Below are 19,203 nucleotides of genomic sequence, written 5' to 3'. Positions count from 1 at the left end.
GATTTGACAATTTCTTACGTTACTCAACGCTCATCGTGGGTGTAGTCACTACTGGCAGTCGGGGCTGGGTGAACCTTTGTTGTGGGGGCTGACCTGGCCATTGTAGGACGTTTAGTGGCATTCCTGGCCTCCGCCCACAATAGCCGTCTCCTCCCTGGTTGTGGCACCCAATACCGTCTTCCCATATGGCCAAATATCCCCTTGGGGTGTGTGAGTGCAAAATCCACTGGCGAGTAAAGAATGGTCACCAAAGTCCCCTGCTTGAAGGGACAAAGGGCTGTGGCTCTACTGCCAGGCACACAGGGTTTTGGAGACTGCTTCAGGAATATTTCCTGGCCAATAATCTTGGATATGCAAGGTATACAACTTTTGTTTTTTAGATCTAAGCTTCATCAAATCAGATCTTTCTCAGTCAGTTCATGATCAGCCGTCTTTCATTTCCCCTAACTGCCAAAGGAAGGAACAGGGTGGTGGTCACAGTGTGGTCTGGTCTGAGCTTGTCATTTGTCCAAGTCAGCTTCTGTCCTGGTGTCTTCCTCTCAACCAGTCCCGGGACAAGATGTCTCGTCTCAGCATTCACGGAGATGCCCAGATTCCTTTCTCTGATTGGAAGTCCTGTGTTTCATGCTGGTGTCCCCTGCTAGATCCCCTCAGCCCTGCCTCAAGGCCACTCCTACTCCATTAGACATGCTGTACATCTCCTAAGAAGACACACCAACTTGCAGATATTTTTCTACTGGGCTCCAGAACCACAGGAAGACAGATCTTTCTTCCCTTACTCGTTCCAAGTTGCCTTTTCCCCTATTCTTTTCTGTTCCATTCCATTCCATCCTATTCCATTCCATTCCTCTTACACCACAATAAATCTTTAGAATTGGGGCGCCTGGGTGGCTCAATTGGTTAAGCATCTATCTGCCTTCAGCTCAGGTCATGATCCCAGGGTCCTGGGACTGAGTCCTGCGTTGGGCTCCCTGCTCAGAGGAGGGTCTGCTTCTCCCTCTCCTCGCCCCTCCCCCCTGCTCCTGCTCTCACTTTCTCTCACAATAAATAAATAAAATTTTTTAAAAATAAAAAATAAGTCTTTAGTATTGCCCAGCCCAATACTTGAGGAACCCTTGAAATGTGGCTAATCCAAATGGAGATAGCTGTAAGCATAAAATACATTCTGCAAACTCTAGTTTAATATGAATAGAAAATTCATTAATTTTAATATTGAACAAATGATAATATTTTGAATATACTGGGCTAAATAAAATGTGTGACTAACTTTACCCTTGAAAGGTTGGATACACGATCTTGACCTGGTCAGAGAGAATGTTCTTTTCCCTGAGACATACTGAATCAGTTCAGGGAGGAGCAATGGATTCAAGCTCAGTTAATCACACTCAAGCTTGGAATTTTTGCTGGAATATCAGGAAGGGGGAGTTTTCTTTCTACTGGGGTTGCCAGGAAATATGGGTAAGCATGGAGTTTCTAGCAGTCATCTTGCCACCGTGGTAGGAGTAGAATGTAGAAGAAAATCTAGCCAAAACATGGAAGGAGACAGCTTTCTTGGCACACTTGAGCATCTGGCTTGAGCAAAGGCTAAAATCAAGACGATCCCTGAACATCTGAGTCTTAAGTGTGGGTCAGTTCCATGTTCACCTTGTCAGCTCATACCAGCCCTCCGCTGCTTACAATCACCATGTCCTGGCAGACTCAGGTGGGTCCGGTCTCCACAAATCAGAGGTCCTCAGGGGCATTTTGTTTTCCTTGGTATTCTATAATGTAGTATGGACAAACAAATACCGAATCACAAACCTTATATAGCTATATCTATATTTACATACCAGGCACTCCAATGTGCTCATTTTTCGAAGACTTCACTTGATCATGGAAATGGGATTGGACAGAGTTCAGGAGCACAATTTTAGGATGAGGTAGTCTTTCCTTCCTACTGCATCTCTGCCCTCCTGTATCATTAGCAAATAATTCTGAATATTTTCCCGGTAGATGATGAGCTCCATGAGGATAAGTCTTGCTTCTCCCAGTTATCATTATTCCAGGGCTTCATACACAGCAGGGGCTCAGAAGGCCGGTGTAAGAGCCTGAGTGTCAAATGTCTTTGGATTGCTTGTGCATGCTGGGTCCTCCACACCCTCACTAACACAGTAGCTCCTACATATGCTATCTACTCAGAAGAAAGAGACAAACTCTCCCCAAAGTGGAAACTGTTGTCATTCAGCTTTTCCTGGCCACCAAACCACTCTATCTGTGATGTCCAACCCGCTTCAAGGAGCTTCCTGTGGCTAGTTGTGTGAAGCTCTCTTGGCCATTTATCAGCTCGGATTTATCAGGTTACTAACTGTTGCTCTATACAAATATTGCTAGAGGGTTCAGGTTACCTATGGCTGCTGACTAAACTACCTCAAAACTTAACCATTTGAAACAACCACCTTTTTATTTTTTATCAAGCTCTGCAGACTAGCATTTAGGGCGGGCTTGGCTATTGGCTCTTCTGCTCTACATGGTACGGACAGGGGTCAAGTTGGGGTATCCAGCTGGGCTGGGCTGGAGAGCCTCGACAGCTTGACTCCTACCCTAGCACCTTGGCGGGAGGGAGGAGCTCAGCCATGTAGTCTCAGGGTCTCTCCAGGTGATCTCTCCAGATTTTTATGAGGCAGCTTAGAGAATGTGATTCAAGATGGGAAATGGAATTTGCTAGTCTCTTAATGGCCTGGGTTTACAAAATGATACAGTGTCATTTCTACAACAATGCACCAGTCCAAACAGCCACATACATAGCTTGTCTGGCTTTAAGAGGAGGGAATTAATGTCTCACTTCTTGAAGGAAGGTGCTTCCCCAAATTCCTGGCCATGTTTAACCCACCACAGTGACATTAAAAAGGGAGTGGATGGACTTCCATTTATTTTCCATTTATCAAGGAGTGACTCAGGTACTTAAGAAGAGAGAAGGCAACTATATATTTCTTTTCTGCAAGTCTATATTTCTAACTGATTTGGCCAAGTTTATAGAGCTTAAAATCAGGAAGAAAAATACTACATGCATATAACATTTAGGAGAGAAGAACTTGGAGCCCCTTCTGATGTTTGTTCCATTCATGATGGCCTTTAAAAAACTGCATATTTGATTCAGATATTTAAAATCAATGCCTGGGTGGCTCAGTGGGTAAAAACCTCTGCCTTCAGCTCAGGTCCTGATCCTGGGATCGATGGTCCTAGGATCCAGCCCCGTATCAGGCTCTCTGCTCAGCAGGGAGCCTGCTTCCTCCTCTCTCTTTCTGCCTACCTCTCTGCCTACTTGTGATCTGTCTGTCAAATAAATACATTTAAAAAAATAAAAAATAAAATCAACACGTATTTTCAAGAGCACTCAACGCTGAATTCCCATCTGGACCAGAGAAGCCCTGCAGGGTTAATCCACTTCTCTGCCTCTGCTGGGAAGCCTTGTAACCTGATTCCCGTCTGCTGGCGCTCCTACTAGACAGTCCGAGTCATTCCCAATGACTGTGCCAAGTGCAAACTCTTCCTTTTCCCCATAGTACAAGAGTAATCATGAATGCATCTATTGTGTTGAAAACGAAGTCTTTGATGATGATGATATTAATAAAAAAACTAATACTACATACTCCTGATGAGTTCTTACTAGTTTCAGGTGAGGAGTCAAAGGCTTTGGATGTATTATCTCTTCTAATCTTCACAACAATCCAGTGAGGTAGGTGTCATTAATTCATTCAACAAATACTTATGAAGCACTACATGGCTTCCATAGGACTTCACTTTAGCACTGACATTTCTCAGAGCTTAAAATCAAGATCATCCCTGAACTTCTCAACCCTAAAAGCCAATAAATTCTGTTTTAACTTATCCACTTACATCAGGTCTCTGTGACTTGCAATTAACCTTGAAAACACAAGCAGAATCCTATGTCCACCAATCAAGCGTCCTCGGGGGTATTTTGTTTGAGCTGGTATTAGGTAATGTAGTATAAAACAGGTAAATCAAAAATCACAAATCCCAGGGTGCCTAGGTGGTTCAGTTGGTGAAACATCTGACTCTTGATTTTGGCTTAAGTCATGATCGCAGGGTTGTGAGATCCAGCCTGTGTCAGGCTCTGCATTGGGTGTAGAGCCTGCTTAAGATTCTCTCCTCTCCCTCTGCCCCTCCCCACCTTCCTCTCTATTAAAAAACAAAAGAAATCCCAAGTCCCATATTGCTGACTTTTCCAAGCCTTAACTTTAATCTTGTGATCGGATCTGAATGGAGTTCAGTGGTACACTTTTTTTTTTTTTGGTACAATTTTAAGATTATAAATCTTCCCCTAATCTAGGCCCTGGGATACAGTGATGGAGAACACAATCACTATCCCTATTCTCAGGGAGCTTACTTTCATTTTTCTGGGAGAAAATGATAAACAAATAAAGAAGGAAGGAAACAGGAAAAATCAGGTAGTGACAAATGCCACTACCATGGAAGAGTACAAGAGTATGATGATATCAAGTGAATGATCCAGCAAAGAGCAGATAGTGCAAAGGCCCTGAGGTACAGGTGTGACTGGAGTATATTTGAAAAGAGGGAGAATATTAGGATATAAAGTTAGAGAGGTCGGCAGTGACCCTACTGTGTAGGTCCTCATGGTCTAGAACAAGATTTTAGTTTAAACTCTGGTGAGAATCTATTGGAGGATTTTAATCTAGGGAATGAAGGGATACGTTTTGGGATTCTAAAAACTCATCCTGGCTGTCTTATCCTTTGATAAGTGGATATCAGAGTCAAGAATGGAAGTAAGAAGACCAATGGCAAAGCTCTTGTTTTAGTTCATGAAAGGTCCTGTTGGCTTGGACAGAAGGGGTAGCAGCAAAGATAGAAATGAACATACCCAGGGGGCCACATGTGACATAACAGGGAGCCTCATTCACCAAGATTTAGTGTGTGTGACATCCCAGGAGCTGCTCAGCGTGAAAGCTGGTGGTTGCATACAACAGCTCCAAAATAAATTTGAAATGTGGTTTAAAGGAGGAGTCTATAATGGCTAAGATGAAGGTATGGGAGGTGGGGCAAAGAGGCAGTCAGTTGGATATTTGGTAATGCTGAGATAGCAGGGAGATAAGTTTTGGAAAACAAATTCAGGATTTAGTTTCGGACTTAGTATTTTGAGATGTCTATTAGATAGCCATGCCAATGCATCAGGAAGGCAGAGGAAGGTTAAGGTTAAGCTAGGAAGTTCAGGGGAGAAGCCAGTGGCAAATGATATTAAACTTCTTAGAGAAAAACAAATGTTTGACTACAACTCAGAGGAGTTTGATAATGCTGGGGTGTTATGTCCTATCGGATACCAAGATACTCCTCAGAGCACCTGTAATCATATCAAGATGGCCTCAGTATAGGAACAAATAGTTTACTGGAGGAGTAGAGACTCAGAGAAATGAATTTCAGTCACTATGAGACTATCATACAAAGAATGAAGTTCAGTTCATTGGGAAAAGGATGAAATGTCCAGTAAATGACGTTCGTACAACTGGCTATCCATCTCAAAGAAAACAGAATTAGTCTCCTATCTTACACATTTTATAAAAATTAACACCAGATGGATTAAATATTTAAGTGTTAAAAATAAAAAAAATGAAAAGTGCTTTTAAAAAATTCTAAGATAGTGCATGTACATTCTAGAAATAGGGAGGGGCACCTGGATGGCTCAGTCTGTTAAGCAACTGCCTTCTACTCAGGTCATGATCTGGGGGTCCCCAGATCGAGCCCCCTGTCAGGCTCCCTGCTCAGCAGGGAGTCTGCTTCTCCCTATGCCTCTCCCCTCCCTGCATGTACTCTCTCCTCTCTTTCAAATAAATTTTTAAAAATCTTTAAAAAATTTTTTAAAAAGAAATAAGGAGAACTTTTTACAAAGACTGGAATTCCAGAAGCTATGCAAGAGAAGAAATATTTGGATATGTAAAAATAAAATCTTTTCTATGGCAAAAGATTCCATTTAAAATGATAAAGGGCAAATAATACATTTGAAAATTTGTAATTCAGATGACAAAAAGTCGATAGGCAATATTGAAGATATATCATCTTCCAGATTGTCAAGAAAAAGACAAATGACCCAATTTTAAAAAATGAGCAAAAGACATAAACAGAAAACTCACGGGGTACCAAATATAAATGGTAACAGACTATGAAGAAATGTACAGACTTATGAGTAGCCAGGGAAACACAAAGAAAGCAACATTCCATTATTATTTGAATCCCTTCAAGCTGCCAAAAACTAGTGAGTGATAATATTTAGTGCTAGTAGAGACACGGATATTCTTATTTTTGGCGGACATGTGAATTGTTTTAGTCTTTCTGGAAAGGAATCCGGCTACATCTATCAAAAATGAAAAATACATATACCCTTCAATTCGGCAGTCTTTTCCTTGGGAATCTATCCCAGGGAAATAAAAGCCCCAGTGCATGAGGATTTATATACAAAGATGCTATTACAGTATTCTTTTTTAGTAGCCAAAGATCAGACATAAAAACCAGTGCCCTTCAGAGGGGAAAAGCTGAATAAAATATGGTCCTTTCACATGATGGAATACAATATATGAATGTATGAATGACTGAGTCAGGGGTAAGCAGTTGACTCAGATTCCCAACAAGGTAATGATGGATGAGAAAAGCAAAATATAGAGTCCATAGCCTCATGTTTAAACTAATGATGCCAAACTCCTGTGAAAGTTTATATATGTTTATGAGTGTGTTTATCCTTATGTAAGAGTACAAGAGTATAAAAAAATAGTGAAGAAAGCATACTAGGTTAACATTGGTTTATTCAGGAGAAGAGTGATATAAGGGGAGAGAGGCATTTATGCAAAGAGGAAAACAAGCAAAATCTAAATCTCTGAACTTCTCATTTTAAAGATTTTTTTTACTCCTTAAATTTTTGAGACACCCAACTGCCATACCAAAAGTCAGGTTCAAAAACAAACAGTAGTGATTGCTACCTACTCTCGGTGTTTGAAGGCAGGTTTCCTTGTTACTGATTCTAGCCTTTCCATAGAAGTTGTATAATAAACGGGGCACTTGAGTGGCTCAGATATTTAAGCATCTGCCTTTGGCTCACGTCATGATCCCAGGGTCCTGAGCCCTAGCGCCATGTTGGGCTGCCTACTTAGTGGGGAGTCTGCTTCTCCCTCTGCCCCTCCCCGCCAGCTCACGCTCACTTTCTCTCTCTAATGAATAAACTAAAAATCTTAAAAAAGAGAAGTCATATAATAAACAGTCTCTGGTTTTCAGGCAGAGATTATTTTGGAGTAACGTGTGGACACGTTGGCTGCCTTAGAAACATAGATATTGAATACACCCATCCACCCACTATAATTATCACCCATTCATCCAAGTAATCATCATGACTCCATTGACTCTTAGCTATCCCACTCATTTGAAAGAACAGGTGGTTGGGTCGGGGGTAGGGGAAAAGTAGAGAGTGGGGAGAAAGACTTAAAACATTACAGAGAACACAATGGGCTCAGCAAATTGAATGAAAAATTAGAAACTTTGAAAAATGAATCAGAAAATTGGGATTCATTTAGACCACCCTTCTCGGTTAGAGACAAACCCCACTGATACCTGGTCTGCTTGAGAGTTAATACTCATGTAGGGGCACCTGGATAACACAGTTGGTTAAGCTCAGGTCATGATCTCAGGGTCCTGAGATTGAGAGCCCCACGTTGGGCTCTGCACTCAGTGTGGAATCTTCTCGAGACTCTGTCCCTCTCCCTCTGCCCCTTCCTCCCTCCTCTCTCTCTCTCTCATAAATAAATAAATCAATAAAATCTTTTTAAAAAGTATTAACTTTTTACAACTGAAACAAAAATTTCATGCAATAACACGCAGCAACATATTTTGATATTTTCTATTTCTATTGTATTTTCTTTTAAAATAAAATGTGGGTCATAAACCAGGGATGGGTCACAACTGAAGTTTGAAAAACACTGCCAAAGAGTAGTAAGCAGCATATGTCCATTAGAATTAGTGCTATTTTAGCTTTGTGAACTTCAAGGTCCTATTTTTACTTTAGGTTACTTGTTAAAATTCTAAGCTGCTGCATTTGTCAAAGAGAACGGCACCTTTCCAGCCTTCTATTAGCACAGTTCCTTGAAGTTCTGAATTAGATACCAGGCAGTCATTTCCTCTAAGCAGGCAAGCTGGAGTCACTTTACTAATACACAAGTGTTTCCTAAATGATACATGGATTCTTACGGAGTTTGTTGATTGGTTTTTCACTGTCTTTGACTACAAGAGCCTCCTTTTCTCTCTTCTAGTTTCTTTTTCTTATATCAGGCAAATTCTTTTTAATTTCAACTTTATTCAACTGACTAATCTTATTCATTTAGAAATAAGAGGGTGAACAAGAAAACTTCTCTACCCACAGAGTAACTCATTGGGAGAAAAATCGAACAGGTGTAATAGAGGGAGAAGTTGGGAGAGAAGAACATAGAAGGTTTCTCAGGCAGGAGAGAAAGAAGGGTCCACCTGACAAGGGGTGGAGATGGGTTCTCCAAGTCGATGTGTTTAGGAGAGAAAGTCCCAAACTTTTCCTGGAAAGAGAGCTGGCCTTCCCGGAAGAGGAAACTGCAGACGTCAGGGCATGGAGGTGGGGAGAACACGTAGTTCCATTTGTCTGGAGTAACGGGAGGTGAATGAGGCTTAGCTGAAGTGGGAGGTTAGCTGAGGAGCCCACTCTGCACATCTGTGGGCCGCAGACAGCCACCCCAATGACTCCATGCTTTCACTGTCCACTCTCCGGGAGGGACCCAGGAGGGATGGGTTCAGATTTCAGGGGCTCAGTCTTAACTCCCTTCTACTAGACTTATAACCTAACTGAAGTCTGGAATTGTACCTGAAATGGCCTAGGTCCAGGGTCTGGCGTGGAATCAGCAGACATTCAGAGGCCTCCCAGACACAGAGCTCATCTATGTACCCAGCACTTGCCAGATAGCTGAAACTCATGTCCACGCTGCGCTCTCATCTTCAACAGGGATGGAATGGAATTGCAGTACGTTGGGAATAATGCAGGAAAACAAATATCCTCTTTTACTAAAGCCTCTTTCCCAAATTACCCCTTCCTGGAAAGATGTCGCAAATGATTCAGTAACTTATTCTCATCCGGCCCCCAGATCCTAAAGATCAAGAAAATAGAGACATTAATAAAAAATAGACATAAAAATAATTGTCTTGTGATATTCTCATTTTATAGTTCTTACTAGTTACTATTGCTCAATAACAAATTTCAGTTTATTATTATTTTTCATACTATCTTCTAAGTGTGAAAATCACTGAAGAAGTAATTGAATGTCAGAGTTGGGAGAGCCCTTTGAGCTTATTCTGGTATATCCCTCTCATTTCGCAGTTGAAGAAAGGGGGGGGCTTGATAACTTTATATGAGCTACCCCAAAACAATATTACACCAGAGAATTATTAATCAACCAAAAAGCCATGACTTGGAGCAACTTACCTTGTTGGTAGATGCCGCTTTGGTCTCTTAAAAGTGTGTATGCCTATTTCCATAACAAATTTGTTACATAATCAAATTTGTATCATACTGTTTACATTTTTGTATCTTGACTTTGTCACTCAATATATTATAAGGTTTCCCTCCAAATCTTTACTTGGTATTCATATATGTTACCTATTCAAATATTTAATGATTGTTTTAATATCTCATGGTATGCATGTATCATCTCTTATGTATGTATGTATGTATGTATCATGCCCTGTTGTTGGGCATTCTGGTTGTGTTGGGTTATTGTTATTGGAAGCAAACTTTTGTACGTAAATTATGACTTCCCTCTGATTATTTCTCAAGAAAAGAATTACTAACTGGTCAAAGCAGGTGGACACATTTAAGACTTCTGACGCATACTGCCAAGCTGACCGGCTCAGGGACGTTTTTCAGATTTGCTAGAAGCGACAGGTCTCATATCTTTTTTGGAATCTTAGCAACACTGGGCGCAACAGGTCAGTCGCTCCAGCTAACCTGGACTTCAAATTAGCCCTTTTACATCACTTAAATCACGTCATCATTTTAATCATTTAAAACACATATGATTGTAATCATTTAAAAATATCAATAATGGTGATGCTCCTGGCTTAAGAGGTCTTATTCTCAAGTTGTAAATTTATCTGTAAGAGCTAAGGGAGACGAGTGTGATTAATTGGGCAAGGATCAGATGAGAAATGTCCAGGTTTCCTGCAGGGGTCACTGTTAGTGTCAGTCTATGCCTGCGCTGAAGAATGTAAGCACATTCATTTTTAATGCCCGATTCGTTCCCATTCTCGAAACGGTAAAATAAATCATAAAAGCTTGAAGCCAGATAGCATCACAATGCCAGGTTTCTTATATAATGACAAATACCACCCTTTCCACTCAATAGGCTCCTCAGTTTGAACTGATGGAGTATATGTCACTCATGAAAGGCACTTAACGCCTTCTCTTAACAGAGGAGGCATTAGCTAATTGCCTAACGCCATAAAGTGTTTACCGGCATCCAGTAACTTGAGAAGGAGAAGGAAAAAACATTCATTGCTGTGGACGATGGGATCCCCTCCCTCCACCTTCCGCATTCTGCGTGCTCTGATTCAAAACCTATTTCCACGGGCGACAAAAATCAGAAGTTGTCATATGCATTCTACTGTACCATTTGAGTACGAAGAGTTGCTTTTTAAGTTTTAAGTTTTAATAACGCGGCTCAAACAGGCTCCCGACGTTCCAGGAGGGGGGCGGTGGTCAACGTGGAGGTGCGGGCGCACCTTTGCAAAGGCGGCGACTGTCAGGATTCGGGGCTGGGCCACGAGCTTGTCAGCCCTCTCTACAGAGCGGGAGTCTTTCCCCTCATAAAATGCAAAGTAACCAGCCATCTTCCATTTTCCCCAAGCCCAGCCCTCCTCACCAGGTGCCCGGGGAAGGGGCCGGGAGGGTATTTACTCTCCGCTCTGGCGTTCTCCTATTTAATTGAACCCCGTGGCAGCTGCCTGCAGGGTCAAGTTCAGCCGCACCTTGCAGGCAGGCTGCCCAGCGGGCCAAGGTCTCAGGCCAAACCGGGGCTGGACTGGGCCGAAGCGGCCGGGAAGCGGAAGGAGGCCGTCTAGGAAACCAGGAGTGTGTGGTCGTGTCGCCGGTGTGCAAGCCTCCACTTTGGCGGGGGTGGAGAGGTCCACCTCGCCCCTGGTGCGACGCGGCCTGGGGCGGACGCTGGGCTCCGTCCCAATCTCCTCGCAGCTGGGAGGAGTTGAGGGTGAAGTTGGCAAAACTCACTCACCTGTCAGAACCCGTATCTGGGCAGGAAGCGGGGCCCCCGGGCCAGAGCGCGCCACCTCGGCACGCAGCCCTCCGGGTGCAAGGACTACGCGGCCAGAGAGGCACGTGTGGGGGCTGCCCCCAGGGTCTCCGCGCCCCAGCTCCTGGCTGGTCCCTTTCGCACCCGGGCACCCTCAGGCTGGCGCGCCCCGAAGGCCAACCGGAGCAGACGCCAGGGCTGCAGGTCTGAGACGCTCCGCCTCCTTCTGCCACTGAAAGCCACTAGCGCCCGCTGGAACCCTTACGGTCAGTCTTAATCCGCGGTCACTTTCGGAACTTTCCAGGCAAGGACTAGCTAGGCCCTCTGCCTCCAACCCACGCCGAGCCCGTCGCCCGCCTGGGACACCTCCAGGACCGGGAGATCCCGCTCTCCACGCCACCACCTCCCACCCCCGGCACCCCAACTTTTTACACGTGGTCTGCGCCCCGCGACTGGGTGTCCGGCTCCCGTGCTAAGGGGCGTGTGCATCTTCCGGGCGCCGGCAGCGCTCCCATCCTCTCGGCTGGCCCTCCTCCTCCCCAGGACCCGCTGTGGGGCTGGTCAGCCCGGATCTGCAGGGCGCTCGGCTGTCCTAGCGCGCCGAACTCGCCCCCGCCTCCGAGTCCATCCTCGAGGACGGGACTGAGCCTCAGGACGCCAGGCTTCTTACTCTAAAAGTCAAGGCGGCCTTGTCTGTTTTTTTCCCGAACGCGGGTGCCTGTCGCAGATCGGCCGGGCGAGCGGCCCGCGGAGAATCCGGGCGCCCCGGGACCGCGTCGCGCCGTCGGGTACAGCGCGCACCATGGCCGGCTGCTGCTGCTTGTCGGCGGAGGAGAAGGAGTCGCAGCGCATCAGCGCGGAGATCGAGCGGCAGCTGCGCCGGGACAAGAAGGACGCGCGCCGCGAGTTCAAGCTGCTGCTGCTGGGTGAGTGACTGTGACGCCCCCGGACCCTGCTCGCCACGCGTTTTCCGCGGTCCCGGCCGCTTCCCTCGCTCAGATCCCTTCTAGGCCTGGAGCCCGTGGGCTGTAGGCGCGGCTTCTTCCTTTCCCCGGGGTGGGGAGGGGTGTGGGCTCCGAGGCCGGCAACTTGGGGGCCTTACGCACGTGTCCTTTGCACCCTCCAGTTGGTCGACTTTCGAAGGCACCCCTTCCCTACCCAAAACCAGGCTGACACGTAGCATTTGATCAGTGTCTGCTTTGTTTGCTCTGCTCCCTAAAACCTTAACCCCATCCTTCTGTCCCCAGTTTCTGCAGAGCTCTGCCTTGGATGTTGGGGTAGGTGGCGGGGAGCTGCCTGATGAAAATCTTTGGGTGCAGCTCTAGCTCTGATCGCTGTGCTCTCAGTTTTTAAGAAGTGTGGTTGAGTGAGCGCTCACCAAGTGTGGACTGTGCTTAGTCCGGACCGCATCGCTGGGCTGTAACAAGCAAATATTGTAACCTCTCCATTTTGGAGAATTGAAAATGGAGGTCTGGAAAATTGGTTAACTTGCTTTGGGAAAAAACAAAACCGATACTAGGTCATTAGTGGGGCTGAGGTCCAAGCCCTAGCCGCTCACCCCACTGTGACCCCAATCGTCTCCCTTTGGCCAGCAGGCCCAAACCTCCCCTCCTCACTCTGCTCCACTCCGCGTGTGCTACTGCCTAGCCTTTGGACTTGGCTGCCCCAGCTGCCTTGACTACTTATTATCTGGCTCTTAAGTTTCCAAAAGAGATAGCAAATGTTAAGGTTTCCCCACCTTATGGCCTAGGGCAAGGATCCCACCTTTTCTGACTTTCTGGAACCCTGTTGAATCCATTTGCTGTTTGAGAAATATTTACCTTTGCGTTTGTTCACACCAGGATATTAGCTGTTAATCTTTGCAGATAGCTAGAAGTGTTTCAACTCTTTGATCAGTTCCAGACAGGAATCCTCTTACAACAGTTTATTAATGTTGAATATAAGGACTCACCCTTCCAGAATGCTTCAAGTTAAGAAAAGTTGATCTAGTTAGGATAAAATGGAGAAAGCTTTTAGTTCATATTGGCTTCAGGCCTGAGCCAAGGAACCTTTTTTTTTTAATCCCCCCCCCACCTCCTGGGGTTTAAAAGGTGTATGTGAGGGTATATGGCCTTCACCTCCCTACTGGGACAGGTGTCTGCAGGTGGAGTGGGCTGCCCACCCAGAATACATATTGCACCCCAGATTCCCATGGGATTCCCTTCCCAAAGGCCCCCAAGCCTGCTTCCATGGCCTCTGCCAGTGGGGAGGAGGCAGACCTCCTCCCTGAGGAATGGGCGAAGGGCAGCTGTGCTGGGGTGTTGGAAGAGCTTGGAAATAACAGACTGAAGGTCTACAGGTGTGCCCCTGAGGCCTTCCTGGGGAGAGCTGGAGCCTGGGTGGGGGAGGGGTGGGGGAGGGAAGAGACTGTGTCCATCTAGCAGGGATGTTGAAACAACCTGTGTCTGGCCCAGAACTCCCAGGGGCCTGCGAACTCTAAATTGTACCTGGCCTTCCAGGTGGATAGAAAGCTGCGTTTGTCAAGGGGAAGGATTCTGTGACAGTTGGCTAGCTTGATGACCTTAAAGTGTTGGGGCCTTCATTTGTAGCCTTGCCCCAGGCCCCACAAATGATAGGGGCAGGCCTGGCTTTGGTGGCATAATTGTTCTTTTCAAGGGAAGCCTGTACCTTCTTTCGTTGTGAAGCTGTTAATTTGTGCCAGTGTATGAAGTACAGAGTCAGGAATACCCCAGGAGCTTACAAACGCTGGCTGACACTGGTGAACTGGCCTGTTTTTTGGTGGGGGGAAAATGGGGGGGGGTAAAATGCTTGCATTTACACTCTAAGTAGGGGAGAAATGTTTGCCCTGGAGCTCGTTTAATACTGGTGACTAGAATATCTTCTTGGCCTCCCCCAGGCCTTTACCCCAACCCTCTTCCTGCACCCTCCAGGCACTGTCTCCTCTCCCAAGATCCTCCTTTTCATTCAGTAGCATACTGGCTCAGGGTTAGTTACTTAAGAACCAATAGAAACAGTTACCCAGTCACTTAGAGCTGTCAGGAACCCCAAAGAAGGACTTAAAAACTTGGGTTTCCTTCCCTCTTTAAAGGGAGCAGGGCACCCTTCCATTTCTCCCCAAGATGAAGGAGGAGGCAGTGACTTCAAAGATAAAGGATCAGGAGGATGTGGCAGATGCTGTTTTGTCCCCAGTGATGCAGTGTGAGTGCAGAATTCACCTGAGTCTATAATGGCAGAATTAGATAACCCACTGCTCAGATGCCTCCGGTGAAAATGGCACTTTGTGAATGGGTGTTGAGGGTCGTGCGTGGAAGGTGGAATGACCCGGAAAGCCACCAGCTCTTTCACAAGGAAGCATGCTTTTGCAACAAAATGATGTAAGTTTCCGAAGTGCATTCAGTAGAGCAGTATCCTGCTTACACTTAATAAAAGCATAGGTCAGTGTCCGCAGGGAAAGATAAAAGCTGCTATCTGGTTTGGGCTAGCAATTGCAAGATGTCAACGTGATGCTTTCAGCTGTGGGCGGGGGGTGGGGAATAATGAAGATGATTGAATTTGATAGAAAGAAATACCTTATCAGTTCCTCAGATAAGAGCAGGATGAGAGTAGTTCTGCAAAGAGCCCTGATGAGTACTATTCAGTGCAGGAAGAAAGTGGATAAAAGCAATTAAACGGTGGTGGCAGCAGGGAGAAATGGAACCTTTTATTTTTAATATTAAGTGAGGTTTAGTGAAGTGTTGTTAATAGAGTTGAGTGTTTCCAGAAACTGATGGCTTAATTTTGAATGCAGACTCTCATGTTGGAACTGTCTGGAAGGAGTATATAATGGGGAATTGGTATTTAACTTACACTGGCATAAGGGTTAAAAATGTAGGCTCTGAGGCTAGACTGGGTTCAAACTCTGAAACCCTAGCTGTATCTTTTTTTTTTTTTTTTTTTTTTAAAACCACAGAGTAGTTTCTCTTGGGTTTGTCTGGTAGTGATAAGTGTCCGCTATCTTCACTCCATTTTTGAGCATTTTGAACCACCAATGAGGTGTTACTTTCTATTTTAGTTGATCAGTTACGGGTTGCATAGCAGTTTGTCTAAAATGTCCTGGTAATGCACCAACATTAATGTTTTACTTTCAGTTTCCTATATTTTCTGAGCCATAAGCTGATTTCAGTCTCCCTATTTACACCAGAATAGGTGAAAATCTGAGTTCCTTAAAATATTATCCCATTGGTTGTAACAGAATCTCCGTTGGAAACTAATCATCATGCTCCTAGGCTGAAAGTCTCTTAGAGGAAATTGCATAGGGAGGGTGGTTTTCTCCATAGAAAGTGACAGAATTTTCTAGCTCTGTGAAGAGGAAAAGGAGTGAAATGGTTAAGTATGTCCATGTTCCTTTACTCTTCACTGGGTTCAGTCCAACATTTTCCCAATTGCCAAGCACTGCTCAGTGCCTGGGATCATTTGTAAGTGAAGTACTAAATTGGAGGTGTGTGTTCACAAGTAACTTAGGAGGAGGATGGTCATAAGTGCTTAATACAGAATCAAACTTCATACAGGCAGTGCATGAAGGGGAGTCCTCTGGAGAAGGAATCGTTTGAGTAGACCCTTAAGAAATGGGGAGGTTAGGGTGTTGATGGCTGTCCATATGTGCGCTCATGTAGGAGACACACCAACTTCTCCCCATCTACCAAGAGAAGCTTTTGAGGACAGTAAGTGGTGTTCTGAGGCTCTGGAATGCTAGAAGGGGTATTTGGAGGCAAGATTTCTTTGAGTTTTTATGTTTTGTCTTAGTCCTTTATGTGAATATTGTGATTACTACAAAATAGATGTTCATGTAAAAATGCTTCATTTTTTTGTACCATAATGTGCTTCAGAATGGGGGACTGTGTGAATTTTTTTTTTTTTTAAGTTTGTGGCTTATGTCTTTTCTGGCCTATTTATTATCAGTACATGTTAATGAATCCCTCATTGGTTTTTTCTTCATCCCTGTACTTAATCATTGGGGCACTTGCATCGTACTCAGTTTGTGTAATGAAATCCCCTTCATGCTTGCATCATAACAACGTGGCCCATCATTTTTTTGAACCCTTTCTTACTCTCTGGTATAAGGATGAGCCTTAAACTCCAGCAGACTGCCCTTCCCAGTTGGGGAATCAGCCATTTCTTTACAGGGCCTTGGTGACTTTCAGTGGCAAACAGTGCCTTCTAAGATGTTTAGGGCCCTTGAAACAAAGAGAGCAGGTACCCAATTCGAATCCCTCACCAGTATCGATGTACCTAAAGGAACCACATTCTTTAAGGCATGGCGTTCGAAGATAAACATCTTGAGCTTGTAACGCTGTGAGCAGATGAGGGGAAAATCAGACAGTAGAATTAGACAAAAACAATGGGGAAAAAACCCCTTAACCCTCAAAGGTTTTTGTTTTTTTTTTTCCCTCACCAAATATGCCTTGTGGTTTATAAAACCCTTTTTCTTTTCCAGTGATACCTGAATTTAATACGTTTTCTTGTGGGGTGCCTGGGTGGCTCAGTCATTAAGTGTCTGCCTTTGTCTCAGGTCATGATCCCAGGGTCCATGGATCCATCAATTCTCACCACGGGGCATAAATCAAGACCTTCTCTGTCATCGGAACACAGATGGCCTGGGGTGGGGCTCCCTGGGAGTCAAGCAGCCCTTGCTGCAAACACCAAAATGTACCAACAGAAATGCAAGAGCTCTAAAGGTGGAGGGCACTGTGGGGGTCTTTGTGGGAGCCATAATTTTGGTTAGGATCCACTGGTTCTCTGCTACTGGGTAAATTAATGGGTTGTCCTGTCAGCCAGGGTTCTCCGTTGCAAACCCTGTAAGCAGAGGACTAGTTTATTGGTGGGGAAGCAGGAAGTTCACAGAACCGGTGGGAGTTGAAGAGCAGTCTCAGCCAAAAGGGCATGATCCCACAGAGTTTTGACCCAGGTATCCGTCTACACTGCCAAGCCTACAGCCAGGGACTCCACTCCCACAGCACTTGAGACTGCCCTGGACACTTAGGTCCACAGCAGTGCTGTAAGTCATCTGTGACCATCTCCTATATTATGTGTCACTTTGCAAAACCTCAGGCAATCTGTTTGTGCTCAGCTGCCGGGGAGCTGGGGGACAGGCAGCATGGCGTAATGGTAGGGACTTGTTCTCTGGGTTTAGAATCTAGGCAAGTAGGTCCCATTGGACTGCCAACACCCTGTGTGGTCTAAGGCCACTTGCCTACCATTCTGAGGTCACTGATAGACTAGCCTATTCTCAGAAGGACACATGGGTAGGAGGGTCAAAAGCATGAAGGCGCTGCTCGTGCCTCTTGGAGCAGGGTCCTGATATATGGCCATAACTTAAAACCATGAAATAAGCAGCCTATTAAGACTTCAGACACCTGAGTTGCTTTTTTTTTTTTGGTGGAGAAAGCTCTGAGTATTAGATATATAACCATGAACAAGACATTCTTCTCTCAACCCTAGGTCCTCACTAGGACGATGAAAGGTTTATTTCAGGTGACCTCTGATACCTTTCTAATTCCGTCATAGAATATCTTCTACCAGTGGTTCTCAAGGTCTGTTTCCAGGAGCATCAGCACCTCCTGAAACCTTGTTAGAAATGCAAACTCTCAGTCTTGATCATGGCCCTCTGGATCAAGTTCAGGAGTGGGGCCAGCAATCTGTTACTAAGCCCTCCAGATGGTCCTGATGGACGTTCAGGTGTGAGAACCTCTCTTCGAGCATTGGTCTGGCACCCAGGGCTGGCTAGCCTCTGATTGTCTATACCTCCAGGCTCTAAGGCAGATACCCTGATTTTTCAGCAAATATCCAGGAGGACCCCGAGACTGACTGGCCTAGGGGATGGAAAAATGGCTCTCATCAACTTGATAAAGGGTGCTCAGAGTCTGAGCTAGGTAATTTGTATGGTTATTTAGCATTTGTCCCCACCTGCCAGGTGGGTGGGCAAAGAGCAAGCATATACGTATGTTTACCTCACTTAAGAGTCCTTCTAGGGCGCCTGGTGGCTCACTTGGTTGGACGACTGCCTTCGGCTCAGGTCATGGTCCCGGAGTCCTGGGATGGAGTCCCACATTGGGCTCCCAGCTCCATGGGGAGTCTGCTTCTCCCTCTGAGCTTCTCGAACCTCATGCCCTCTCTTTCTCTCTCAAATCTTTTTTTTTTTTTTTCAAAGCGTCCTTCTAAAAACAAGAGCTCGCATTTGTTTGCACCCTTATACTTTGATGTACTACTCAAAAAGCCATGCTTCTATAAACCACAGTGGCCTTAGGGCTAAGAGCCATTAACTACTGACTTCCTATCATGGACTAAGTGGTGTAGAGGAAGTATGTTCTAGTAAGAGCTGCTGTGGCTCTGTCTTCTCTTTGAAAAGTCACATGGAACATTGGCTTGTATTGCCAACCCTAAGGGTAATATTGTAGTTGCTTAAACACTTTTCAAAGTAACTGATGAGTTCTCATGTTTTGTATTTTTAAGAAATGAATATTAGGAAAAGAGAACGTGTATCTTTTATTATTTTGCCTGGAAGGTGTCTTCTGGATTGTTGGCCTATTTTCAGTGACCCACAGGTGGATTCACCATGCTGCTTCTCTCTTGAATCTGCATGAATGACAAACTCCTTCATTCTGCGTGACTCATTCCCTGAATTTTTGTTTCTGGTGCTCAGCCCAATGTAATTGGGAAATACAAGCTAATTGTATTCCTAAGGAATATCAAATAAATGAAGGTGATCAGTCATGGGCAGAATCCTTGTGTAATCTACATAGTGTTGTATTTCATAAATGCATGTCTGCAACTGACTGGAAAAACTTAAGCTCCTCTCTTACCACAGAGTTTGAGAAACAGAAGTGTAAACTTGTATTTTATGAATGGA

The 19,203-nt window shown here is 45.0% G+C and overlaps 1 protein-coding gene across 1 annotated transcript in view; it reads left to right on the top strand.

Annotated features, from left to right (window-relative positions):
• The first annotated feature begins 11,290 nt into the window (after nucleotides 1-11,290).
• Nucleotides 11,291-19,203, top strand: part of LOC116873077 (guanine nucleotide-binding protein subunit alpha-14-like) — a 106,414-nt gene continuing 98,501 nt past the window's right edge. Inside the window, exon 1 of the mRNA XM_032866724.1 lies at nucleotides 11,291-12,244. Within this exon, the coding sequence (XP_032722615.1) occupies nucleotides 12,121-12,244 (124 nt within the window). The 5' untranslated portion in view covers nucleotides 11,291-12,120. The remainder of the gene's footprint in view (nucleotides 12,245-19,203) is intronic.

The sequence above is a fragment of the Lontra canadensis genome, unplaced genomic scaffold (assembly GCF_010015895.1).
Source record: "Lontra canadensis isolate GAN:19392208 unplaced genomic scaffold, GSC_riverotter_1.0 scaffold31, whole genome shotgun sequence".
In the NCBI taxonomy this organism is placed as follows: domain Eukaryota; kingdom Metazoa; phylum Chordata; class Mammalia; order Carnivora; family Mustelidae; genus Lontra; species Lontra canadensis.
The sequence above is the reverse complement of the archived record's forward strand: the minus strand, read 5'-3'. Positions and strand labels throughout refer to the sequence as shown.